The sequence below is a fragment of the Nycticebus coucang genome, chromosome 4 (assembly GCF_027406575.1).
Source record: "Nycticebus coucang isolate mNycCou1 chromosome 4, mNycCou1.pri, whole genome shotgun sequence".
In the NCBI taxonomy this organism is placed as follows: domain Eukaryota; kingdom Metazoa; phylum Chordata; class Mammalia; order Primates; family Lorisidae; genus Nycticebus; species Nycticebus coucang.
Window position 1 is genome coordinate 94,671,940 of NC_069783.1, and position 26,861 is coordinate 94,698,800.

At 40.3% G+C, this 26,861-nt stretch overlaps 1 protein-coding gene and 1 non-coding gene across 6 annotated transcripts in view; both read right to left on the bottom strand.

Moving 5' to 3' along the window:
• LONRF2 (LON peptidase N-terminal domain and ring finger 2) overlaps positions 1-26,861 on the bottom strand; it is a 142,506-nt gene that overhangs the window by 96,843 nt on the left and 18,802 nt on the right. For all 5 annotated transcript variants that reach the window (XM_053589553.1, XM_053589552.1, XM_053589551.1 and 2 more), the window contains exons 2-11: positions 23,727-23,845; positions 16,889-17,011; positions 14,597-14,743; positions 13,361-13,562; positions 12,669-12,768; positions 12,274-12,388; positions 9,173-9,294; positions 7,964-8,122; positions 4,416-4,578; positions 1,747-1,896 (exon numbers count right to left, since the gene is read on the bottom strand). In XM_053589553.1, the coding sequence (XP_053445528.1) occupies positions 1,747-1,896; positions 4,416-4,578; positions 7,964-8,122; positions 9,173-9,294; positions 12,274-12,388; positions 12,669-12,768; positions 13,361-13,562; positions 14,597-14,743; positions 16,889-17,011; positions 23,727-23,845 (1,400 nt within the window). The remainder of the gene's footprint in view (positions 1-1,746; positions 1,897-4,415; positions 4,579-7,963; positions 8,123-9,172; positions 9,295-12,273; positions 12,389-12,668; positions 12,769-13,360; positions 13,563-14,596; positions 14,744-16,888; positions 17,012-23,726; positions 23,846-26,861) is intronic.
• LOC128585256 (small nucleolar RNA SNORA17) lies at positions 8,670-8,794 on the bottom strand. Its single transcript, XR_008379976.1, has one exon. It is a non-coding gene; the product is annotated as a small nucleolar RNA SNORA17 (small nucleolar RNA).

The following is a 26,861-nucleotide window of genomic DNA, read 5'->3' on the forward strand; positions in this document are numbered from 1 at the left end:
TCCTTCATTCCTCCCCCAAAGGTGTGCAAAGGACACCTGGGAACTAGTGAGGGTGAGGATCCTGGAGATGTGCAATCACACAGTAGCCAAAACTCTCAGGGGACAGCCCACGTCACTGTGAGGAAGACCAAGACCTGCCCTTCAGGCAAGAAAGGCGCAGCTATTAGAAAAAGCAGACTTCTGTTCAGACTCCCCTTTTCCTGCCCCATCTTACACTCAGGGAAAAATACTGAATAGTGTGCTTATTGGGAATCACCTCCTATAAAATATTTCCCACACCCCTAAAAAAATCCCTCTGTGATCAGCAGGAAAATGGTCTACCAAAAAATGTCCACGCATTAATTCCTGAAACCTGCAAACAAGGTCCCTTGTATGGCACAAGGGACTCGGGACATATGACTAAGTCAAGGGCCTTGAGATAAGAAGATTATTCTGGTGGGCCCAAGGTGATGACATGGGGCCCCTTTGATCAGAGGGAGATGTGACAATGGAATGATGGTTAGAGAGATGTGATGCTGTGGGCTTTGATGGAGGGAGGGCATCAGGAGCCATGGAATGCCAAAGGCTTAGAAGCTGGAAAATGCAAGAAGACAGACTCTTCCCTACACACTCCACCATCACCTTGATCACAGCCCCGGGAAACCTGTGTTGGACTTCTGACCTACAGAATCGTAAGATAATAAACTGGTGTTGTTTCAAGCTGCTATGCTTGTTGCTAACAGAAAGCTAATACAACTATCAGAGATTAATTTGGGTTAATAAGCAATAACTCCTAGTAAAAAGTATGACTGTACCCTAATGCAAGTTGGTTGAACCTCTTTGCCTTCTGAATCTGAGCTGGAGTTCAGTGTAGACAGAGGGCATATAAAAGAAGGGAAGATCAGGAAGGATTTACTGGCAATTTTGGCATTTAAAGCATTTTTTTTTTTTGACTTTGGAAAAGATAGAACTCCGAAAAAAGATAAAAGCCCTTGAGAGAGGAAAAGAGGATAAAAATAGATGGAGAAAGGCACAAAAAACATTTCATCTGACCCTAAACCTGTTGAGAGCTGGTCCGCTCCTCACCTCCTCTGAGAGAGCTGTGCGCCCACGCACAGGTGGGAGGAACTATACTCTGCATAGTCAGAGTATAGTCACCATCCTAAACCCTCTGGGCCTAGCTCTCTCACCCACATGTGGAGGGGAAGAGTCACCTGTGCTTTGAAATGCTTCACAGGCCTGAAGCCATTCATTGCTTCAACAACCAGATTTGCCCAAAGCACTCCTAGGGAGGACCAGAGAAAGCCCCTGAAGACCTGGTGGCAGGGTCCCACAAGGGACAAGAAAGTAATGCTAACGATGTAGCAAGAATTGTGGGATTTTCTCTTCATTTATTCAACATCTGTTTATGAAGCGCAAGGCAATATTATGCGCAAAACAGGTAGTGTTCATGTCAATGGGATAAAATTACTATTTAAATCTCACAGGGTTGGTGAGAGAAGCAAAAAGTACAAAAGCTGATAGCCAGGCAGAGTAAGTTGATTTGCGTTAGGAAAGAGATTATCTTTCTGTGCTGTCAGAAAGCCTTCATTGTTCTGCTCCAAGAGGCACCTGCTACCATATTCGGTGCTTTGCTGGGCTGTTAACCAAATGAACTGGTTTGTAAGCAGTCACAGGGGAGTGTGCGCCACCGTACTGCTATACTTCCCATCAGAATTACACTTTCGCAGCAAACAATAACATTATGAAAGGAAGAGCATTATGTACCTGAGGCTCAGGCTCCCTGTCTGGCATTAACCCGAAATGACTTAGAATCTGTTCTTTCATGTGATCCTGGAGAGAGGCAAACCAGGAGACGGACTGTTCATAAACAGAATCATGAAGTGTGGTGAGTTCTTCATACTCGGGGCCTTCCACCTGATCAAGGGAAAAGGGATGACCATTTTAACAACTTGTGATTATACACGACACACAGCGACCTCTGCACTTCTGATAAGCAGATGCGTGGCATGTATTACTTCAATAACTCATTATTGTTGCATAAAAGTAATATATGGACAATATAGAAAACTGCACTTTTTTATTTAGTTGAGATTTACCTATTGCATCCTGATTTCCCCCCTTCACATTAGACGGTAAGCACATCCTCCATGTTACTATAAATAATTTTCAATGGCTGAATGCAATTATACATAGATTTGAGATACGGAGATTTATTTAACCATTCACATAAGACATACTGTTTACCTATCTTACGTGAAATTTTTTATTTTTGAAAATAACACAGTAATATTACTTACTAAATAAATATGCACAGTATGCAAAAGTTGTATGCTTTTTTTAGGCAAGGGAAGGAGGTATTATTTCCTCAGGATAGTTTCCTAGAAACCTTGGTAGAATTAACAAGTTCAAAAGTCTGACCTTTCAAAAATTGCCTTCTATACCAAACTATCCAAAAGACATGTCACGCAGCAATGCATGCATTCCATTCGACGACGCTGATGGAGCCCAGCTAGTGGCTGGCTGCAGAACACTCTGGCCTCTGGTCCCTATCTCGCTGTCAGGTCTGTTATGTAAATTGTGCCTCTGTCCTACTTAGAACACCTGGTAAAGCAGGACGTGCACTGAACCGGGAGTCAGGACACCCAGGCTTGTGCCGCCTTCATTACTGACTCCTGTGTGTGAATTTTAGCCAATCTTGTGGCTCAATTAGGATAGTTTTCTCATCTGTAAAATGGGAACAACTCATTAAGGTGCTTTCTGGTTATAATATGTAGTACCTATGAAAACTATGAGATACTAAGGAACTACACTGCAATGCACATAACCACCCTCAATTTGGTTTACACCAAATCGAATATTCATATAGAGGATTTTCTTCTAAAAACTAGCTAAAATTATTTCATGTTGTAGCTATTTAATCCCCGTTTTAAAATAAATATAAACACCATCAAAAGCTGTCACCTATAACAATCGTCAATAAACCCTGTCATCAGATCTGCTATCAACTTGACCACCGTCACTTTCGGCCACAGCAGTGAGACCTGGCTCTCTGGTACAACCTGGGAGTGAGACCTTGCTCTGTATCTCTGGCCTATGAGGTTCTGAGCTTCCAGAGCCCGAGATGACTGGGACAGCGGCTGGGAGAGGCACAGAGCCGCTGCTCAGCGGTGACTCTACTCACAAATCACGAATGTACACCACTGTCTCCAAAGTGACTTCCAGTGCTATGTGGAGGCTATGTACTCTCCCTTCCACGTTTCCAAAAGTCAACCAAAGAATATAAGAGAGGGATACACTAAGTCCACCAATTTCCTCCTAAATATTTTTCATTCTTTAGTTGCAGTATAATTTACAGACCCCAAAATTACAAAGCATAGATCTTAATTATTTAAGTGAAAGACTTTTGTTAACTTACACATCACCCTAACTAGCACCCTATTACAAGATAGACAGTATTTCCCATCACCTAGAAATACCCCTCAAACCCCTTTCCAGCCAGTTACAAAAACCACCATATGACCTTTTTCTAACTTCCATCAGCAGAGACCAGTTTTGCGTGTTCCTGGGCGTATGTGAGGGGGTCACAGTGGGCTTGAGCATCTGGCTTCCCTCACTCAGCAGTGTCTGTGGGACTCCTCTGTGCTGCCCTGCGCTTGGGCACTCCATTTCTTTTTTTATTGCCCAAAGTGGTCCATTGTATGAATGTTTATTGATCCATCTGTGGATGAGCATCTGTTTCTGGTTTTGGGATGTTAATGCGTAAGACTACTCTGGACACTAGTGTGAAAGTCTGAGAATCTCCTCAAAATGTTTGCAAATTCATCAAATGATATATTTTGATCTTTTTGCTAGGTTTATATAGGGGTACGAGATTCAAGCCTTTTCTATTCAGCAGTGGAAGGCATTTTTAGGCACTGCTGTTTTATATTTTGTCCATCCTGAACCAAAAACAATACCGAGACAGCAACCAGCACGCTGCTGCTCCAGAGTCAGACCCTGTCCCCCACCATGGTTCTGTAAGTGACATTTTACTAAAAACTAGTTGTGCTCATCTGTTTGCATGTTGCCCACAGCTGCTTCTGCACTTCAAGGGCAGAGCTGAGTAGCAGCAACAGAAGCCACATGGCCTATGGAGTCTGAATTTTTAATTATTTGGCCCTTGACAAAAACCATTTGCTGGAACAACAAATCAAAGCACAAGCCCGGTTTGCAGTGTGCAGGTCTGTATGTTCCGTAAGTACCATAAGGTCATATTTTTGAAACAGATGATTTTTCTACCAGCTCAACTCAGCTAAAAAATCCACTGAGATAAACAAATGACAAGTGCTGAATTAAGGAGAAAATAAGTACTATTTCCAATAAAAATCTGACAAAGTTTTTCCACAATGCAGAGGGAAACAAGTGGACTGACCTTATGAAACACACCACCTTACCTTGTCATCTTCAAGATATTCAATGTCTGCAGTGTTGTAGCCATCTCGGTGACGGTGGCTTAGGACTCTGAACCGACTGATGCCAATCGCATCTACCACCGAACTTCCATCGGGGAACGTTCTGACGTCCTTAATCTCCAGCATGCAGCCATACTGGGATATCCTGAATGAACAATTGGGAGAAATGAGCAAGAAGCCTCTCTTTTTTCCAGGATGAGAAGTTGGGTTTTAAAAGGAATACAAAGCCAAACAAAACAAATGGGGCCTCTGCATCAGACCATCAAGGCTATTACTGAGATACCTGCAAGTGATGGCTCCTGTTAAATCCTAACTATACCTGCATGGGGCCAGCAGAGGAAGGCTCCGGGTGACAGCAGATTTGTGCCTCAGCAGTTCAAACAAGCTAGCATTTCGGGAAGGATGTGAGGTTTGGAAAAAGGCAGAATCTTAAATGTAACTCTTCAGCCCCCTTGGTAGGCACTGTCAGGAGAGCAGGAGGTCTGAGTGTCACAGCTGGACTCTGCTCCATGCCCAGAGCACCACAGGAACCATTCCGTAGCCACTGCCCTCATTTCCTGTCTCCTCAGTCCTCTATCACCTAGCCTGGCATTCAGATGACTCCAACAGAAGTCACAGGTGCCCTCCAAACTGCTCAAATCTCAGTGGTGGCTCCTGCCTGGCCTCTTTAAGCCGTGAGCCTGCTGACCTGTCACCAAACCAATGCCTCTGCTGCTCTCTTGCAGTGGCAGCCTGGCTCCATCTATTCTCTCCCCAGAGCTCTCCTAACTGTAACTTTCATCTGTATCCTAGTGACGCTCTCTCACTTCCCATGTGCCAAACACTACACAGAGCAGTGTATGACTCGTACTCATTCAAGCCTCACAAAAACATGGAGGTTCAGAGGAATTAAACTAAGTCACAGGCAAGATTTACAGCTGAAGGACAGTGCCTGTGGCTCAGCGGGTAAGGCACTGGCCCCATATACCCAGGGTGGGGGGTTTAAACCCGGCCCCGGACAAACTGCAACAACAACAACAAAAATTGCCAGGCATTGTGGCAAGTGCCTGTAGTCCCAGCTACTTGGGAGGCTGAGGCGGGAGAATCGCCTAAGCCCAGGAGTTGGAGGTTGCTGTGAGCTGTGATACCACAGCACTCTACTGAGGGTGATAGAGTGAGACTCTGTTCTCTAAAAAAAAGATTTACAGCTGAAATCTGAACCCAGTCTGATTCCAACATCCTTAGAGTGGACAACTTCACTAACTCGTTCTCCCAAACTAAAGAGGAGGGATGATTCCCAAGTTACAGGTACGTGTGCCCCCTCTGGCTGCTGAATGGCTCTTGGATATTTAATAAAACCCTCTCTCCCTGTTATCTAACGGGATGATCTCATGGACAGCATGGTGTACCTGGAGGCTCCCTTCAAAGGAAGACTTGCCCTGCTATCAGCAGACGGCCTCCAAGTAAATGGCAGCTTCTTCAAGTCTGCCTGGCTGTAGGGCTTATCTCACCAAGGAGCATCTTGTCATGTCTGTGGACAAGAACCTGGGGGCGGTGCACACTCCCCTTGTACCTGCGGCTCCCAGGGAATCTGTACTCTGATGCTGGTCCACACAAGGTCATTAGCAATTTGGTTATTATTATGACTTTTTAAGGAGCTGGATTCTTCCTACGCCCTAATCCACCTCCCCTTGGTTCTGTCCACTCTCTCCCTGGAGGACCATCTTTTCTTGGTTACCCTGAGCACCTTCTGCTCTTGGATGCCTTCTCTGCAGGTATATATGTTTTCTATAGGTTATCTGGTTTTTCTTATTCTTTGGGTGGGAATAACATTCTTTTTAGTGTTTTATAATCTTGGTGGAAGTGAAATGCCTTGTTTTTTGAACAAGAAGTGGCTTGTTTTTTCACATCGCTTTTGCTGACTTTTGATAAATCAAATTTTAGTATATCCTATTATCTTTATCATATCTGGTATATATGAAAACATCTTCCCCATTCTTAATTAGATAGTCCCCAATACTTCCTATTAAATGTAATTATATTTTATTTTTCACATTTCATATTTGGGATGTAAATGTATTATTTTTTATATATAAGATAGAGAAATGATTTTTCCCCCATTTCCCCCCACTAATTTTATGGCCATCTTTTGTTTCTCTCACAAAATTATACATAAATATGGAGCCCCTATATGAGTGGATCTGTTTCTGACCTCTATGTTATTGTTTCACTGGTTGACTTACTGTAGGTTATAAGTCTGAGGTTACAGGGAATGTTTCTCAACCAGGTGGTTCTCAAACCTACCTGTTCTTGTTGTTTTTCTTTCCCACATTGACTCTAAAATCAGCCAGAGCACCTCAGTAAAAAGTCCCTCTGGGAGTGCTGACTGGAATTGAACCTACTTTGATTTTGTAAACTATCTTGGGTAGGTATGGGATCTCTACACACTGAGTCTTTGGATCCATGAACAAGGCCTTTCTCTCCACTTAGGTAAGGCTTCTTGAATATCTTTCAATAAAGTTTTAGACTTTTCTCCATAAATGTCCTACATGTATGTGTAAATACACACACACTTTTTTTTTTTGAGATAGAGTCTCACACTGTCGCCCTGGGTAGAGCGCTCTGGCGTCACAGCTCACAGCAACCTCAAACTCTTGGGCTTAAGCCATTCTCTTGCCTCAGCCTCCCAAGTAGCTGAGACTACAGACACCTGCCACAGTGCCTGGCTATTTTTTGGTTGCAGTTTTGTCATTGTTTAGCAGAACTAGGCCAGGTTCGAACCTGCTACCCTTGGTGTATGTGGTTGGTGCCCTGCTGACTGAGCTATAGGCACCACCTTATACAGATATTTTTAAAAAGATTTATCCCTATGTATTTACAGTGAAAACTGCTGGGTGGCCCTAAAACCCCATTCTCCCAGGGTACTTGACTGGACTACCTTTCCCAGCCTCCCCTGCAGCAGGTGTGAGCAGAAGTGAGGTGGCCCCTTTCCTCCAGAGCCCTTCAAGAGCATGTGTGTCTCTTCTATAAGCTAGAACTTGGATGTCGTGACCTCATCACGACCATGCATGGCTGAAAAAGGTATAAGGGATGGAAAGGGTCCTGAATCCCCAAATCAGCAGTGCACAGAGGGAACCCTCCTTCGAAAAATGATGAGGTTAAAACCAAGTGCAGTGGGTATCCATGAGACTGCAAGTTTACAGCTGTGGAGGTAGAGAAGGGTGGGAGATGTAGCCATTTCTCTAGAACTTAAAACTTGGGGAAAAAAAAAAGTTGGGCCAGATTTGTTCGTATATAGATAGGCTTAAAGAGGGAAACATGGAGATATGGATGTATAAACTGTCAATGGTGAAGGTCAAGCGATGGGGCAGTGTACTCCAAGTACAACGTTGGAAAGAAAGGCACAGATGAAGCTAGACAGAAAGGATGGGCTCACTTTGTCACGTAATGGAAATCCCTGGAGATTTTCAAGCATCATCTTTCATTGTTCTTCGAGAAAAACGACAAATTACACCCTTAATTAGAATGCACTGAGTGCTGATAATCCTTACCCTGCATGGTCCACAGATAAACACATGCCGAACCGCCTGGTGCCAGTGTCCATGCACCTTCTTATCATCAGCCGATAGCGGGGCTCAAAGACATGGAGTGGACACGGGACGGTGGGGAAGGCCATGGCACACACAAAGATGGGGACATCTCTGGTTAGACTGCAGGGCAAGGGGAAATGTTAACTTAGATTCACGAGCTGACGGAGACAGAAGAGGGTACTGGCACTAAAACAACAAAAGCTAGCCAACCTCTTGCCTGTCATCGACAGAGCAAAACCCTGGGGCCTGGCTCAATGGGCCTGGGAGCAGGATCAGAAAGCCAAGGGCCACAGCATGAGAAAATTCTCTGCTCACCCACGTTCCCTGCCAAATCTGTCTTATTTAACTCAATGAAAGAGTGTGCTGAATTATATTACTTTGCTTAGAAAAGTTACAGCTTTTGACTACTCTTTAAAAAAATGATTACAGCAAAAACTACATAGTTGTCAAAAGGAGTGAGCTTGAAATAGACGAGTGGAAGGGTGTTAAGACTTCTACTAAAACACATTTTTTTTTGGTTAACAAATAGGAATGGAAGGATTTCCTCTGCTGTTCTGATAATCCAAGATCATCCATTAGCAAGATCAAAGATTACTCCTGGTTAATTAATTCTAAATGTTTAGATACACGCGACATGCCTGGTAAATTCTCCTTTTTCTTCTGCTCCAGTGTCAGACTAATAGTCATTCAAATGTTCATGGGTCAGAACGCAGACATAGTCTCTGTTCTCTCTGCCACCTAATGGCACAGAGGGGGCATAGCAGCCATACCTGCAATGCCTCTGGGGGATGGGGGGTGGGGGCAGCATAAAACACAAAATTTTAACAATTAAAAAAAAAAGAAAAACTGCCAAATCTGTTTTGAGTCATTCCAGGTACTGTCTCTGGATCTGTATACTTTGCCTGTTCAATCCTGAAAAATTCAGTCTTGCTTATTTTGACATGGAAAAGCAACTACCTACTTTTGCTAGAACCCAATTTAAAAGTATTTCTTATAACTTCCTGCAATTGTATTTCCACAAATATTTTGGAATTAAAATTTTTCCCTTGATAGACCAAGAAATTTCTCCGCCACACACACAAAAAAATCTGAGGGAAACCTGAGCTTAAAGAGGACTTTCTTCTTTAATCCGAATTCTAGGCCAAGTACACATACAGCGCACACACTTACTTTGACAGTTCTGTCATTTCTTCATCATAAATTCTCTTCCTATCAGACAGTTCATCTGACAAGTATCGAAATATTAATTCCTCGGCCAGAATGGTAATATTGAAATTTCTGCTTGCCAACAACTGCAACAACAAAAAGATGGAATGATACCAGATGGTGATTAATTCTAAAGGACAAGCTTCCCAATGAAATGAGGTGGGATCTCTGAGGTCAGAGGAAACGGGCACGTCCTGTGTCATGGACGGGGCCTGCTCCACCATTGCGAGAAAGGGCAGGAGGCGCTGTTCACCTGAAGGGAGGATGAGGCTCCTCCAATCTTGGTGGCACCTGTATCTTCAACCAAGTATCACGGTGTCAGTGAGGGGAGAGGAAGGGGAATAGGATATGTGGGGAAAGAAGAGAAGTATGAAATGATCCATCTGCAGAGTGAAGACTGGCCTGTGTGTGCGTGTGCATGACAATTGCACCCTGCACTGTTTTATTGCAGGTATATAAATTAGCAAACAATTGCTCTTTTTCCCTGACATTCTGATATATATCAGGTACCATGGCAGGTGCTTCATAGCAATTAGATTAGGTTAGAGGTGTAGTATAGGCACTTTCTGCACTGCATTAATAAAGCAGGGTCTCAGGAAGGCTCGCAGTGCCAAGCCATGTGGCACAGGAAGGGCTCTGGGCCCAGCAGGCTTCTACGCTCAGCTCTTCCTTTGGAAACTTGCTGCATTTCTGTGCTAGGGAAGGCTCCACGTACCTCTAACACACTATGCCTCAGAGACTCCCAGACACCCTGCAGGGCTCCCTGTCACTAGTGGGTAACCACCTGAATGTACTGCTCTGGCTAAGAACTGGGAGTTCAACCCTCAGAAATGACTGTGGTTGAGAACCATTCTTCACAGGTTAACTGGTAGAAATAAGCTTAATTTAATTCACAAAACTGCCTCATAATTGTCTTTATTAATGACATAGGTGTTTTATACACAGTTAGTTGATGATATCCTTTTACTCCAGAGTAATCCAATTCAATCCACTTTACTGGGCATTCTGTCAACCAAGGCTTCTGTAGACATGTATAATTTTTTTTTTTTTTTTTTTTTTTGACATGTATAATTTGATGGTTCATGTTTACAGTGAGGCATGCAAAGAACTGTAAGCTCATGAAGTGACAGATACACTGAAGAGAGATAAAATTATGATTTTGGAATTCAGTTCATTTTATTATATCCTTATTTCTAGAACACTAGCAATCCATGAATAGCTTGCATGTAATCACTCACTCAACAAGGACTTCTAGAGTCTCCAGTACAGTGATTTTTCAAGCTGTGTGCTGTGAAAATTTTTAAAGATTATTAAGTAAATTATTTTCAAAAGAAGTTCAAAGCACAGTAAGCATATTCTTTTTTTTTTCACTCTTTTTTTGGATCAACGTCATTTAAGTGTGCCATTGAAATTTAACTATAGGTTCCAGTGTGCCGTGAGACCAAAAGGTTGAAAAACACTGCTCTAGTGTGTGTTGAGGTCCCTGGAAATCAGTGACAACAAATCTGTGCAGTTTCCATCCTTAGGAGCTTACATTCTAGTGCTGACCTCCAGCTTTTGCTTCTTTACATGGCCGGCAAGGCAGCACTGAAACAGCAGTGAGTAAAACCTCTGTATTATAAACAGTGCTCATAAAGACTTGCATTTTACTCTTATGACAACAGGCAAGCCATCACCAGGCTCTCTGGCTCAGCTTGCAGGGAATAGTAAGGCAGGGGACCATGTGTTTCTGTTAGCAAGAAGGGACACCAAACACCAGGGGGAGGACTGAACAGAAACCACCAAAGGAAAACTGCTGTGTAGACTCGAAACACATCCACCACCATGACACACAGCACATAGTATAGTAATTAATACTCATAAGGGGAACCCTGAAGAATTTAGAAAGACTAGGCATGCATGCAATTGATTAAAGCAAGTATACACATATAACATTTTACAATGGCTACAACTGTAACATTTTAATAAGTTTTGGCAGTACATGAAAAAGTTACAATTATTTAAAAATTCACTTAATATATCTCCTCTTATCATGTCAGATTGAAAAATGAATTTTACGGGCGGCGCCTGTGGCTCAGTCGGTAAGGCGCCGGCCCCATATACTGAGGGTGACGGGTTCAAACCCAGCCCCGGCCGAACTGCAACCAAAAAACAGCCGGGCGTTGTGGCGGGAGCCTGTAGTCCCAGCTGCTCGGGAGGCTGAGGCAAGAGAATCGCTTAAGCCCAGGAGTTGGAGGTTGCTGTGAGCTGTGTGAGGCCACGGCACTCTACCGAGGGCCATAAAGTGAGACTCTGTCTCTACAAAAAAACCCCACAAAAAACAAAAAACAAACAAACAAAATAAAACATGCTAAAAAAAAAGAAAAATGAATTTTACTACATATAAGTAAAAAGCAAAAACTTTATCCCACATAAAATGCATTAAGTGAGTTTACTCTCTGGGAAGTAATTAAGGCAAGTATTATTGGTTTAATTTTATGAATGAAAAAGACCAGTAAAACGTTAAATACCCTGTTCCATGGAAAGCTGGAGGCACCAATAGGGTGAGAGCCCACTACAGGTGATAGAGTCGCTACCTGCAAAGCTGATCTAAATAGCTTTCCCATGGAACCTAAGTTTTACTGGTTTTGATTTTAGACCAAAGATAGTAACACCTGACAATGGGTAAGGGCCGTGAAGGGACTCGGAAATGATCAAGTCTTCAATCCTGCACAAAACTCCAGAGATGAGGTAAGGAGGGAATTCTTGGCACATATTAAGTGTGCCATGATGTTATCCCAACCTTTTATGGTTTAGATACTGTAAGGGCTTAGTAATGCTAGCTATTTTCAATCTGTCTCAACTATAATTCATGCTTGATAATCTCCTTGGAATTCAAATATTTCTGTATCTGAACCTTCCTTGTGTAATTTTTTTTTTTTGAATCAAAGACATGGGAAAAGACCGATCTTTGGAGAAATCTTAACTTCCTTTAACAAACAGGTGCAGAAGCAAAGCAAAACACAGGATGGGCACTGCCCAAGGGCCAAGAAAAGGTGCCGTCTTGTTTCACAAAACGTACTCACCTCTGAAAGTTTATCTTTGCACAAGGGACAATGTGGGGCATGATCAAGGCAGCGTTCAAGGCATTTCAGGCAAAATGTATGTCCACATGGTGTAGTGACAGGCTCAAAGAGCAACCTGGAAAAAACCAAATCTGTGTTTTAGGCAAGAAATGTTCAGAAGAGACTTTTCAAATCATTTATTTGTTAAAAGGATCTTTAGGCAATTCTCTTACTGTTCTAAAAATCACTTGCATCCATCTCCATTTTATATCTTCTTTATTACGTATTTAGAAAATAAATCGATTATTACTGAGGTATACATAATTTCCCTGACAATAAAAAGCCCATAATGTTTAGGTATGAATTTGAAAAGGCTGAACTTTGAAAACAGTTGCATAGAGTCTGCACCATCCTACCTCATGCAGAGGGCACACTCGAAGTCAGTTACATCGATGGAGAGGCCTTGGCCCTCTTCTATCTCAGAGTTCAAGTTCCCTTGGGGTGAGCTATCTGGATCTGAAAAGGTTAGAAATGCTATACTTAGCACCTGAACATCTGAATAATAGCAATCAATAAATGTATTTCCTCCAGACAAAATGTGTACAAATCACGCTGGGAAGGAATATTTCCTGTCCAGTTAACAGTATACTGCAATAATTTCTCTAGATCAAGTGTCCTCAAACTGCGGCCCGCGGGCCACATGAAGTGGTGTGAATTGTATTTGTTCCCGTTTTGTTTTTTACTTCAAAATAAGATATGTGCAATGTGCATAGGAATTTGTTCATAGTTTTTTTTTTTTTTTAACTATAGTCTGGCCCTCCAACAGTCTGAGGGACAATGAATTGGCCCCCTGTTGAAAAAGTTGGAGGATACCTGCTCTAGCTGGTGAGCCCGAACAAATTTAATATTATACCCAACTCTTCTCCACTATTTTTAACTCTGAAGTCCTTGTAGTATTAACCATCTAACAGGTTCTATAATCTTCAAGCTGATGTATTCACTTCATTACAAATTTTAAACAGTATAAAATTTAAAAAATATAATGAATTCTGGCTGACATTCTATTGCTTTGGAGCTGCAGAAATGCATGACGAAATAGTTCACTGACCTTTTTTGGGAATTTTTCCAGGGGTCTTCAGGTCACATGCCTCCTCTGTATCATTTGGAAACGGTCTCTTCAAACTAGAGCTGGGTGGTACTGGAAGGATACTTTGTATTGTTTTCTTATCCTCTTCAAAGTGTAGACCCAGTATAAAATACAAAACTGAGGAACTGGTATTCCTAAACACATCAGATTTCTCAGATGGATCCTGGTTAAGTTGGAAAAAAGAATCCTGAATATTAAAGAGACTGTGGCATAAGAGAAAAGAAATTATAGAATACACTCTCGTAGAAATCTTTGGGGGAAAAAAAGAGGGCTTATACTCTTCCTTCCTGATTGGTTTCATCTATTAAATTCTAAGATGAGTCTTTTTTTTTTTTTTTTTTTGTAGAGACAGAGTCTCATTGTACTGCCCTCAGGTAGAGTGCCATGATGTCATAGGACTCACAGCAACCTCCAGCTCTTGGGCTTCCGCGATTCTCCTGCCTCAGCTTCCCGAGCAGCTGGGACTACAGGCGCCCGCCACAACGCCCAGCTATTTTTTGGTTGCAGTTCAGCCGGGGCTGGGTTTGAACCCGCCACCCTCGGTATATGGGGCCGGTGTCCTACTCACTGAGCCACAGGCACCACCCTAAGATGAGTCTTTTTCACAGTCAAGAACAGGACAACTTCTTCCTAATCCAGAGCAAATGAACACCAACCTACATGTGCAGGATTACATATCTATGCAGACACACACACATATGTAAAATCATATGTCACGCAGTCAAATCATCTCTCTGCTTTCTTTCCTCCAAGCCAAAAATAATTTCAGGCCTCCTGATGTTTGGGTTGCTTGGAGGTATTTTAAAGTTCCTTTTAATCTTTGGTAATTTTCATTCCTTCTATTACCTTCATTTAAAAGTTTCAACTCCCAGGTTAAGGCGCTACCACTGCTCTTGGGAAATACATCTCACTAGCATAATGCCACAGTGTCTGAATAACTTGAAAATACACAGAACCTCTATAAGCTGACCACCCAAAGGACTGTAATAAATGGTCAACATATGGAGGGTGGCGACATAAGAAACTTACGAGTACATGAGTACATGTGGCGCATGTCCAGTCTATGATAATTAGGTCAACTTAAGGAGGTACCCAAGGCAGGAAGGTGGCCAACTATGGAGGTTCTACTGTGTTTAAAATGAAGCTATCACATAAAACCTGGTCAAGAGAACGCCCTTCAACCCTTGCACGTCCTACCTCAGGGCTGCTTGCAACACCTCCTCCTCCTAGGGTTACCGGGGTGTTTATGTGGCTCTGACATTGAACCTTTAATTTGCTTTGGATGGAAGTTGTTAAATTTTGTTGCGCATTTTCTGCAGCTGGAAAAAACACCTCACACATTACCTGTAAAATTGCCAAGAAAAGAAAAAATTTTAAGCACTTTTGGAAAAATATATAATAAACCTTAAAGATTCAGAGGAAACCCAAGGGCCAAACAGGCCTGAAACACTGAGAATAATAATTACTATTATGTTGTACATTATTCCACTGCCAACCTTTTAAAACTCTAACTTTCTTGAATTCAAACTCAAAAGTTATTGAAACTTTTAATCCCTTTCCTCGTTAGTCTTATTAATGACAAAACATCAGCACTACAATTTTTCTCCATCTGGTCCTTATAGATCTGCTACATAAAGTGTCCCCTAAAAAGTCTCACAGATAAGAGAGAAAAACAGGGGTATAGAAGTTGCAGGGGATCCCAAATTAAATCTAAGCTGTGATCACTCACAGGACTGAGATCTTTCTAGAGCACTGCTCTATTTATAAGAGAATCAGAAGAGCCATCTAGTAAAGAACTTTAAAGGAAAGGAAGGTGAAGGGCCAGAATTCTAGTTCAAAAACCATGGACCAGCACTGGGAGCAGGGGACAGCGACCGCTAATAGGCATTTTAGCTGTCACTCAAATGTCACTTTATGGCTTTACCTGAAACCGAGGCTTACAGGAAGCAAAAAGGAGTAACTGAAACCTCAACAAAGACTCCCTCCTCCCTCTAATGTTCTTTATGGCTCAAGGTGGAATCTCTGATACTGTAGCAACAAGCGTCAGCATCTTCCCAGAGACATCTCAGCACTGGCTCTGGGTAGCTCAGCAGAGCTGCTGTGAATGGTACCACACTTCATGGGTGTCTGTAGGCAACGCTGTTAGTGGAATTGTCTGCAATGAAAGTTATCTGCCAGCCACAGACTGCCAGAGGAGAAAACACTGTGTCTGCAAAAGCCCCAGACAGACAAGAATCCACAAGACATAAATTCAGGTCCTGCAATCTTTGAGAAAGCGCTTAACCTCTCTGAGGTTGGGCTTTCTCATGATGCTGTTGTAAGGATCAGCTGCAACCAGACGCATGAAGATTCTTACTAAGTTTGTAGGGGGGGGTAGGGGGAGACAGAGCAGAGATAGTGGAAATAGCAGACTGAAGATTCACTGTTAGTTTGACAAGTGGGAATGATGGCCACAAATTAATGAGTGGCAACTGAACAGGACTAACAAACGTCGATTAACTGCACAAGATAAAAATACTGCTAGAAAGTTATTCTTTTTTTAAAAAGGCCTAGGTATTTTGGCTAACTACATTTCTCAGGGGTACCAACAGTATAATAGGAGAAGGCTAAAATTAAACATGCCTCCTTACGTGAACACAAGGGAAGTTCACGCCTGGAGCTGCCGGGTATTGACATTTGGGGTTCACTAGAACGTGTTCAGAGGAAACCCTAGAGACCCTTCTTCCATGAGAACAGGTTGTTTTAGCCCAAAGAATTACGTAGGCAACAATAATAGCTGTTCTCAAATATCTGAAGTGGTTTGAATTGTGGGAGGAAGAACTGATTCATTTCCTGTTGATTCAGAAAACAAAACTAGAAGTGTTCAGTAAAAATTACAGGGTAAGTGCGTGGTAGTAGTTGACAATGAATAGTGTTAAAACAGAGAAACACTGACATCAAAACAAAAAGCCCTGGTCACTGGGAGTGTTAAGCAAGTAACAAGTAACTGTCATACAAGTCTTTTTATAGGATTTCTACATTCAGTATGACTATACCATGAGTAAAGCATTGAGTAAAAGAGCAGATATTTTTGCACCATCCTGGTGAAACTTTGCTGAAAGTTTAGATCAACCTATACAGCTGAAATGATTATGTTTTACATATATCACAATGTCTTTTATGGACATTCAACTATAATACTTCAAATTATAAACTCTAGGAAAAAACACTCTGCCTCCCCTAATATGTGTCCTTATGGAAACAAAACTGAGGCATGTTTATGCTGTCTCATGAAACATTCTGCTTTACCCATGCACAAAAATAACAGCATTTAACTAGAAGTGATCAAACGGATGAACTTTATCATTTTTACTACATGTTTTAAGCACATTGTCACATGAGCACTTAGAATTACATTTCTTGTTTATTTTACCTACAAAGGTTACTCAACATGGACATGAAGGCTATGGATGAGACTGGAAAGAGAAAGTCACTTAATGGAAACCGTACCTTCTGTGTTTCTTTCTTCGCAGCGTGACACTCAGGATTTAAAGCAAGGCAGTAGAGAAATTCCTTCAACACTTCCTTATTTCTTCCCAATCCAGACAGAGCCTGAGCTTTTACATGATGTCCCTTGATTCATCAAAAGACAAAGTAGACATTAAAAAACCCAAGCATGATTATATACTTGAATATAAACAGCCTGAAAAAAATCCACAGAAACTATCGTTTTAATTTCATACTTAAGTAGGATAAACAAACTTCACCAAGGATGGCTCCAGGTCTACAACATCTCCCCCTGCCTTGGAAACTCAGCAAACTTCAATCAATGTCTCGTAAATACAATCTAGGATCAGGACACAGAAATCATCATACCTGGAATTTGCTTTCAAAGCAGTTGTAAGGAACATGCTAAGAGAGAACTGGCTACCAACTTCAAATTCACTCAGCAATTACAGGTCACTACCATCTCCCTGCCTTTAAGGCCTTTCTGGTCTCTTGAAGGTAGACATAGCTAGAAAGGACTATTAATACCAAGGTAATATAATAACTGACACAATAGAAATGAACAAAACACAATATACATCAGCATTTCCCACAGCATACTCTTTTTGCCTTATGAATGCAGTATTTTCTCAAATCAGTGAAGAAAATACTATTCTTTTTGTTTTTATAAAATGGTTCATGTGTTCTATTTCCACTGGGGTTGGTTGCTTTAATCCAGTGTTTTTCAACCTTTTTTAAAAATCTCATGGCACGCTTGAACCTTATGTTGATCAAAAAAGAATAAAAAAAAGAATATACTTCCTGTGCTTTGAACTTCTTTTGAAATAGTTTAATTCATGATCTTTAAAAATTTTCATGGCATAACAGTTGAAAATCATTGCTCTAATCATTGAGTCTTTCTCTAGAGATGATTTAAAGTTTATGGGAGAATATATGTAGGTTATATGTAAATAATGTACTAGACTTTTGATATAAGTGACTTGAGCCTCTTCAGAATTGGGTGTCTATAAGGGGTCTGAAAACTGATGCCAGGATGACTGTAATTGTATATTACTCACCTTTATACTACTTGTGGTGCTCTTCACACAGTCCTGTGTATTTGGGTTATCATCTATTGCCGTTTTCCTTCAAACCTGAAAAATTCCTTTTGCATTTATTGTAGTGCACATCTGCTGGCAACAAGCTATTTCTGTTTCCTGCACATGTCTTGTCTTTAGTTTCATTGTTTAGGATATTTGACTACATATAGACTTCTTAGTTGAAAGACTTTCTCTTAGCCCTTTGAATATGCTATTCCAATATCAATTGGCTTCCAGTTTCTGATGAGATGTTAACTGTAAATCTTATTATTTCCCTATAGGCTATTTTTTCATTTTGTGTCATTTTTCTCTTGCTGCTTTCAAGATGTTCTGTCTCTGGTTTACAGAACAACAGCTTGATTCGGATTTGAGTTTATTTTGCTTGGAGTTTGCTAATCTTCTTAGATCTGAAATGAATGTTTCCTACTAAATTTGGAAAGTTTTCAGCCATTATTCCTGTAATTTCCTCTCTTCCTCTGGGATTACAGTTGCACATATATCGTACCACTTCACATTGTCCCATAATCTTCTGAGAGTCTTTTCATTTTTCTTTAATCTTTTTTTCCCCCCTTTTCAGAATGAGTAATTTCTACTTCTATGGGTCAATATTCAATTTCAGGGATTCTTTTGCCATGTATGATGTTATTGAGCCTCCATAGATAATTTTTATTTCAGCATTGTAATTTTAATTTCTAGAATTTCCATTTTTTATAGTTATAATTTCCCTTTTGAGATTGTTGGTAAGACACCATTATCCCTTTAGTTCTTTGGATATAATTTAACTCTTTGAACTTATTTATAATAGGTGCTTCAAACATCTTTTTGTAATAAATACTATATCTAGACCTACTTGGAGACCATGTTTATTGATTGTCCTTTATTCTAAGGATCAATGCTTTTCTGTTTCTTTCTATGTCTGGTATTTCTGGTCAAAACTAGCCATTGTAAAAAATATGTTGCTAAACTCATTTTTTTGTTGTTGTTATTGTGTTCTTCTGAGGATTACTGGAATTTTAATAGGCAGTTAACTTCCCTGTGTTCAACTGTGACCTGTATTTCTTCTGCTTGTATGTCTATTCCTTTCTTCTTTCCATCACTTCCTTTTTAAGCCTCCTGGTTCTCCCCTATGCCTGTGAAATTTAGCAATAAGCCAGGATTTGTCCAGAGCTGAGAAGCAGCCACTCTGACATTTCCCTGCTTTTGGAGATTCCCCTAATTTCTAACTTTCTCAGATATAGATTCTGTATACCTTAAGCTGTGCTATTTGAGAACTGCACTCTGTTAGGAAAGGCAGAACTCACAGATATGGGTCCCTGCCACTCTAGCTTTTAGGATCAATTTCTACCCGATCCTGCCACATTTCTCTCTCTCTCTCTCCTAAGCCTTCGGCATCTCTCACATGTACAGTTTATTGTGAATCAGGAATTTATGTGGTACCCTCTCCATATCCCCTTTTTCTCTGTGCCACCAAGCATTTCCAGCCAGATGCTTTACCAGCCCTGAACTCAGAATTCTTGTACTTTTAGGTGGAAAAGCTGTGGGTTCTTTGCATTGTTGTTTTTTAGTAACTGTGGAGACAGCGCTCAGGCCAAAAAGCTACAAAATCACCATTCTTGTCCCTTTCACGTGCAGGTTTTTGAAATTACACTCTCCTCCAGCTTCTGTCAGTTTTTAAATGCTTTATTTTTTCTTTTTAAATCTAGTGTTTATAACTTTTCTTCTCTGGGTTTACATGACCACTTCACTCCTTCGTTACCAGAAATAACCCCCTATTCCTGTTATTTTAAATAACCCCCTATTCCTGTCCTTTAGTAAGGAAAATAATAATATGTGCACTTCACCTGTTATCTTTTAATTACCTACATTTCTTACCCTGGTCTCTTTATTAAAAATACCCCAACACACTAGCCACCACTAACAGCCTTCTTTCTCTGCTAACTCCATGAGTGTGCTGACAGTGACCAGTCTTCATCCCAGGACCAGCGTATTTCCTAACATTTGTTACCTATCCATTCATCACACCATGTCCAACTCTCTGGGAGAGCAGCTATTTGAAAAGACGTGACAAATATTTTAGACAACAGATCCCCAGTTTCGTCTCTGAGTTCCCTGAAAAGCCTCATATACATTTCAGGCCATCCGTGATTTAAACTATGGGACTGTTTAGATTTATGATGAATATGTGAAGTTTTACTAATTTTCTCCTTCTCCTTTTATGAGAGGGCATCCAGTTTTTATAAAGCCCGAATCTTACACAATTTGAAGGTACTTTTTAAAAAAGGTACAAAACTACGAATACAAAATTGCTCGGTCCCTTCCAGGCCTTATTCAAGTAAAGGTCTCTGACTCTCAAGATTCAGTAGCTTCCAAATCTGCTCCTTCTGCTTATTAAAAGTTCTGAGAATAATACTTTCATATATGCAAATAACTTCGCATAAAGTTTTCTGCATATGTGCCAACAACCTCAGTCAAGATTTGCAATTTTGATACCAGAGGGCATCCCTAAACGTTTTTTCACTAAATTAACTAGCTTATAAATACTTTTTTTTGAGACATAGTCTCACTCTGTTGCCCCAGAATAGATTGCCATGGTGTCGCAGCTCATGGAAACCTCAGACTCCTGGGCTCAAGGGATCTTCTTGCCTCAGTCTCCCAAACAGCTGGGACTACAAGTCTTACAGGTCCCCTGTTTGAGTAAAATTGAAGTGATCATGCACCTATATATACTTTCTGCCTATGAGCAAATATTTTGCTGGTACTGGCTTATCTCCAGTTGTTCCAAAAGCTTTGAATCATTAGCCACGACTGTCCTCTTAAAAGTATAGTTTTGTTTGAATAAAACACACTGCTATGACAGCCCCCCACTGGAACTTGAAAGTGCTTCTTTCCTTTTTTTTAAAGAGTCAGGGTCTTGCTCTGTTGCCCAGGCTGGAGTGCAGTGGTATAATAATCATAGCTCACTGCAATCTTTAACACCTGGACTCAGGTGATCCTCCAACTCAGCCTCTATAACTGGCTAATTTTTTGTAGAGATAGGGTTTTGTTATGTTGCCCAAGTTGGTCGGGAACTCCTGCCTTCAAGAGATCCTCTTACCTTGGCCATCCACGCTGGGATTACAGGCATAAGCCACTGTGTCTGGCTTGAAAGGACTTGGTTCTAAAAGTGCTTCCATCTCATCTTAATCACACTTGGCCAACTTAGTTTTCTCCTAAACAACTTACCTTCCCTTAACTTTAGAATTTCTTTGACTTACTATTTTCAAGTGATTTAGTAAGGTGCACTTCTACTGAAGCTGCTCTTCACTAGGTATCTGTCAAGAATTGAGGTCCACAGACTTGCAATGAACTCTGAAGATAAGACCACAACTTCAAACACTACATAATTATTTGCTGCTTCCCTTAAAGGTATAGTCAGTCACGTAACTTTGTAAGTAATTAAGTATATCTTTTGTCAGAGACATACTGCCAAGTTTTTTGCTCAAAGAAAAATACTGTGGAAGAGAATCTAGCTTTAAAGGGCAATGCAGGTCTACTGTTGGTCAGAAATAGTGCTTATAAGCCATAATAATTAAGGTTCAGTCATTATTTATAAAAATTACCCCATAAGAATGGTAGGGGAGAAGGGAACTTGAGAGAAGTTGGTCAAAAGATACAAAATTTCAGTTAGAAAGAAGGAATACATTCAAGAGATCTATTGTACAACATGCTGTTTTTGAAAATCACTAAAAGAATAGATTTTAAGTGTTCTCACCACAAAAATGATAAGTATGTGAGGTAACACATATATTAAATGATTTTTGAACCAACATATTACATATGAAAAAATGTATATACTTTTTATTTGTAAATTAAGAAATAATTTTAAAAAGAGAGGATCGAGGGATGGAAGAAAAGGCATCAGAAACTGGAGTAGAAACTTTTTTTAAGGAAGCAAACGAACAACAAAATAGATTCCTAGGCCTGGTCTAACAAACATTTGCTCCCATCCTTGGCTTTATTCTCAAGTCCAACTTTATGCTCAATCTAATCTGAAAACATTTTGTTTAAAAGATTGAAAGATGGGGTGGTGCCTGTGGCTCAGTTGGTAGGGCGCCAGTCCCATATGCCAAGGGTGATGGGTTTGAACCCAGCCCCGGCCAAACTGCAACAAAAGATAGGCGGGTGTTTGTGGTGGACACCTGTAGTCCCAGCTACTTGGGAGGCCGAGGCAAGAGAATCGCCTAAGCCCAGGAGTTGGAGGTTGTTGTGAGCTGTGACGATATGGCACTCTACCAAGGGCGACTAAAGTGAGACTCTGTCTCTAAAAAAAAAAAAAAGATTGAAAGATGGATGGATAGAAGAAAGCAAATAATTTTGTTTTAAGAATACACACAAGGTGCCCCAAAAATGGCATACACATTTTTTTTTTTTTTATTGTTGGGGATTCATTGAGGGTACAATAAGCCAGGTTACACTGATTGCAATTGTTAGGTAAAGTCCCTCTTCCAATCATGTCTTGCCCCCATAAAGTGTGACACACACCAAGGCCCCACCCACCTTCCCCCTTCCCTCTTTCTGTTCCCCTCCCATAACCATAATTGTCATTAATTGTCCTCATATCAAAATTGAGTACATGGGATTCATGCTTCTCCATTCTTGTGATGCTTTACTAAGAATAATGTCTTCCACGTCCATCCAGGTTAATACGAAGGATGTAAAGTCTCCATTTTTTTTAATGGCTGAATAGTATTCCATGGTATACATTTACCACAGCTTGTTAATCCATTCCTGGGTTGGTGGGCATTTAGGCTGTTTCCACATTTTGGTGATTGTAAATTGAGCTGCAATAAACAGTCTAGTACAAGTGTCCTTATGATAAAAGGATTTCTTTCCTTCTGGGTAGATGCCCAGTAATGGGATTGCAGGATCGAATGGGAGGTCTAGCTTGAGTGCTTTGAGGTTTCTCCATACTTCCTTCCAGAAAGGTTGTACTAGTTTGCAGTCCCACCAGCAGTGTAAAAGTGTTCCCTTCTCTCCACATCCAGGCCAGCATCTGCAGTTTTGAGATTTTGTGATGTGGGCCATTCTCACTGGGGTTAGATGATATCTCAGGGTTGTTTTGATTTCCATTTCTCTAATATATAGAGATGATGAACATTTTTTCATGTGTTTGTTAGCCATTCGTCTGTCGTCTTTAGAGAAAGTTCTATTCATGTCTCTTGCCCATTGATATAAGGGATTGTTGGCTTTTTTCATGTGGATTAATTTGAGTTCTCTATAGATCCTAGTTATCAAGCTTTTGTCTGATTGAAAATATGCAAATATCCTTTCCCATTGGGCATACACATTTTAAGAAAGGAAAAAAACTATATTAAATTTGTAATACACAAGTCACATTTGACTTCTGCAATTGTAAAAGGTGCTCAACGTATTCATCTTTTGTTATTGGTATATATTGGGTATTATAATTTAAATACAGTTTCTTCCTTTTTTAAAATGGTATAGCTTTTTCAGCACCCTTTGTATTTTTCTGTGTATAGGGCATATTATTCAATTAAATAGCTACTGAATGTAATTCTAAATTAGTATTTCTTACCTAATCGAGTTGTCTCTAGTCTTTTAAGTTGAGTTGATTTAGCGTTAAGCCAACTGCTAAATTTAGACCACTGTAATCTACAGGAAACATGCATTGTCTATACGTACCAAATCACAATTATCCTACATTATTAAGAAAACCCCAGACACTTACATCTGTTATCTCCAAAGCCAACGAATGCAAATACCTTAGTTGAGAGAGGTTCCTTCTGACAAACCACACTGGCATCCTGTAGTGCCTGCTCGTAGTTCTTCATGGTTAAATATAACTCTGCTCGCAGCAGCAACAGTGAATTATCACCAGGTGCTGAAAGACAGGAGGATGCAAATCCTTTAAAAGGACTGCATTTAAAAGCAAATCATCTTTATGTCCTTAAAACATTAAACTAGAAAATAAGTATGAATACAAAATAAGGAATAATTCTTCCCTCCAATCATATTTAGAATTCAGTAGTTTGATAAGTGTATTTTATATAGAGTTTCTCTCAGGAAAAAGAACAAAGACTAACAAGACCTCAGAATGCAGGAAGGTAAACAGGCCACAGTGCGTATTCCACCACTGAGCCGCAAGCTAACCTCTAATAATAAACGGAGGAACTGCTGAATCATCTTACGGCTGTAACCAGGTATTTTTTAAGAGATTTAATATAACTCTTACGAAAGTACATGAGAAAATTCATGCTTAAGGCACTAAGAGAAAAATAAAACGTTATTTTTTTTTACACAGCTGCATGGATGCTGATTTAGCCCTGTAATTGTACCTATAGTATATTCTTTTAAGGGGAAAAATGACAGAAAAACAAATAAACAAAAAAACCCTTCTTCTCCTCTCATTCCTTGAACAGAAGAATTCTGATAATTGCTCACATGCTATTACAGACATAAGCCCAGCTAGGGGCTCTATGAACTGACTCACAGCATATGAAGTACTGAGCAGGCGGGGTCCCCTGGGAAAGTCGGATGCCAGCCAGACCTCACGAAAAGCAGAACCATCGCAGCAGCTGTTTCTCATACTGCTGGACCTGCCTTACTCCTATGCCCACCTAGCAGCCTTGTAATAGATGTGTTCTCTCTAACCCCCATTTTCAGTGTGCTCCAAATCCTTGAACTTGATTCTTTGAACTACCCGCTTGGTCCTTTCCAAGAGGCAGCTCAACACTGAAGTGCACATGTGGAATTAAATCTCAATGAAAATCAAGCTGAAGGGAGCAGGGAGAAGGGGACAAGCGCTCACACCTGTTGGGTACAGTGCATGCTATCTGGGTGAAGGGCATGCTTAGATGTGTGTAACTATGACTCAACCTGTATGAAAATAAAATATGTAAAAACAAAAGATGTGTACCCCATAGTATTCTGAAATGAAAAAAAAAAAAAACTCAAAAAAACTCCCCTCATGCAAAAAGACATTATATCAAGACATGAACAATACGTACTTTTAAATGTATCGTCACTACATATGTATAATATAGAGAAAGTGTGACAAGAAGCAAAGTACAAAAGGGGGAAAGGAATTGGAGTCAAGCAATACAATTTAAATTATTAAAGCTTGATGACATTATTGGACGTAGACAAGGACAAGGGTCAGCAGCTTTTATTTTCTGTAAAAGAAGAGACATTAAATATTTTAGGCTTTTCAGGCCAGGAGACAAACTGAAGGATATTATGCAGGTACTTGAATAACAAGAGAAAAAATAAATTTCACAGATTTGTTTTTATTATTAAATCATAGCTGTGTACATTAATGTAATCGTGGGGTACGATGTGCTGGTTTTATATACAATTTGAAATATTTTCATCAAACAGGTTAACACAGCCTTCACAGCATTTTCTTAGTTATTGTGTTAAGATATTTGCATTCTACATTCAGTAATCACAGATTTATTGATGAAATTTAAAATGTGGTCATATTAATTTTGTACTTTTTTTGTAACAGAGACCTGCTAATGGAAAGAATGAAATCCTCTGGGGGGAGATAACCCTTTAATTAAGGTTCTGTGTCAGTGTTTCCTGTCATCAAAATCAATTGAAAATGTCCATCTATTAATCATGATCTATAATGAGATTTTGTGTGTCATCTTTGAAAATGCACACATAAACTGGGTAGCATTGTTATTAATCCTTGAGCATATGATTTTAAATTGTGCATTCTCATTTCTGAGAAGGCATTACAGAATTCTATTAGATTCTTCTCATGATATTGCCTTTTTAGTATATCATTATATACTTAATGTAATTTCAGATTGATCATTTCCAACTAAAAATAAGGTAAAAGTTCCTTAACTGCACAGTGAAATGCATTTTGAAATATGCAATTCTCCTTTGGAGATGATTGGATCCCCCTCCCCCCAAAGTACTACAGTTTGAGCTGGGGAAACTCCTGCTGAAAACGTGTGAGAATGGAGCTCTCACAGCCTACTCCCACTTTGCTAAAGTTTCTTCTTAGTTCACTCTGCCAATTGATTCTCTTGGATTTTCTTTTTCTTTTCTTTTTTTTTGAGACGGAGTCTCATTATGTCGCCCTCAGTAGAATGCTGTGGCGTCACAGCTTGAACTCTTGGGCTTAAGCGATTCTCTTGCCTCAGCCTCCCAAGTAGGTGGGACTACAGGTGCCTGCCACAACGTCCAGCTATTTTTTTGTTGTTGTTGTTGTTGTTGTTGCAGTTGTCATTGTTGTTTAGCTGGCCCGGGCTGGGTTCCAACTTGCCAGCCTTAGTGCATGTGGCTGGTGCCATAACCACTGTGCTACAGGTGCTGAGCCCGATTTTCTTGAATTTTCTAAACAAGCACCTCATATGCTATTCGCTTTGATTTTTTAGTTCTAATATTTCTACATTGTACCTCTTATTTCCTTTTACTCTCATATTGCAGTAATAGTGACAGTGGACATTTGTTATTCTTGAATTTTAAAAGAATGTGTCTAAAGTGTGAAGTAATATTGCATGCTTTAACATGAAGTATGTTTGCATGGAGTATGTGTAAGTTTCTGAGAGGAAATATTTATCAAGTTAAATTCATTCCGATTCTTAGTTTTCTCTAAGGGCTTTATAACAAGCAAGTGTCAAAATTTTATAGAATCTCTCTTTCAGCATCTGAGACATTGCCAAGTAGCATACCTCCTTCAGTCTGTTGTAGTGAATTATGCTAAACACTTTGTCTAAGACTGAATTATCCTTGTATTCCTTGGGTAAGTTCTTCTTGATCTTAATTCTAAGGTCCTCAGAACCTGGAAAACCAATTTGACCATCTTTTCCTAGATTTCTAGAAACCCAAACTCCTGGTTTCCTTAATGGTGGCTTAATGCTGAGAGACTAGTAAACTAGTTC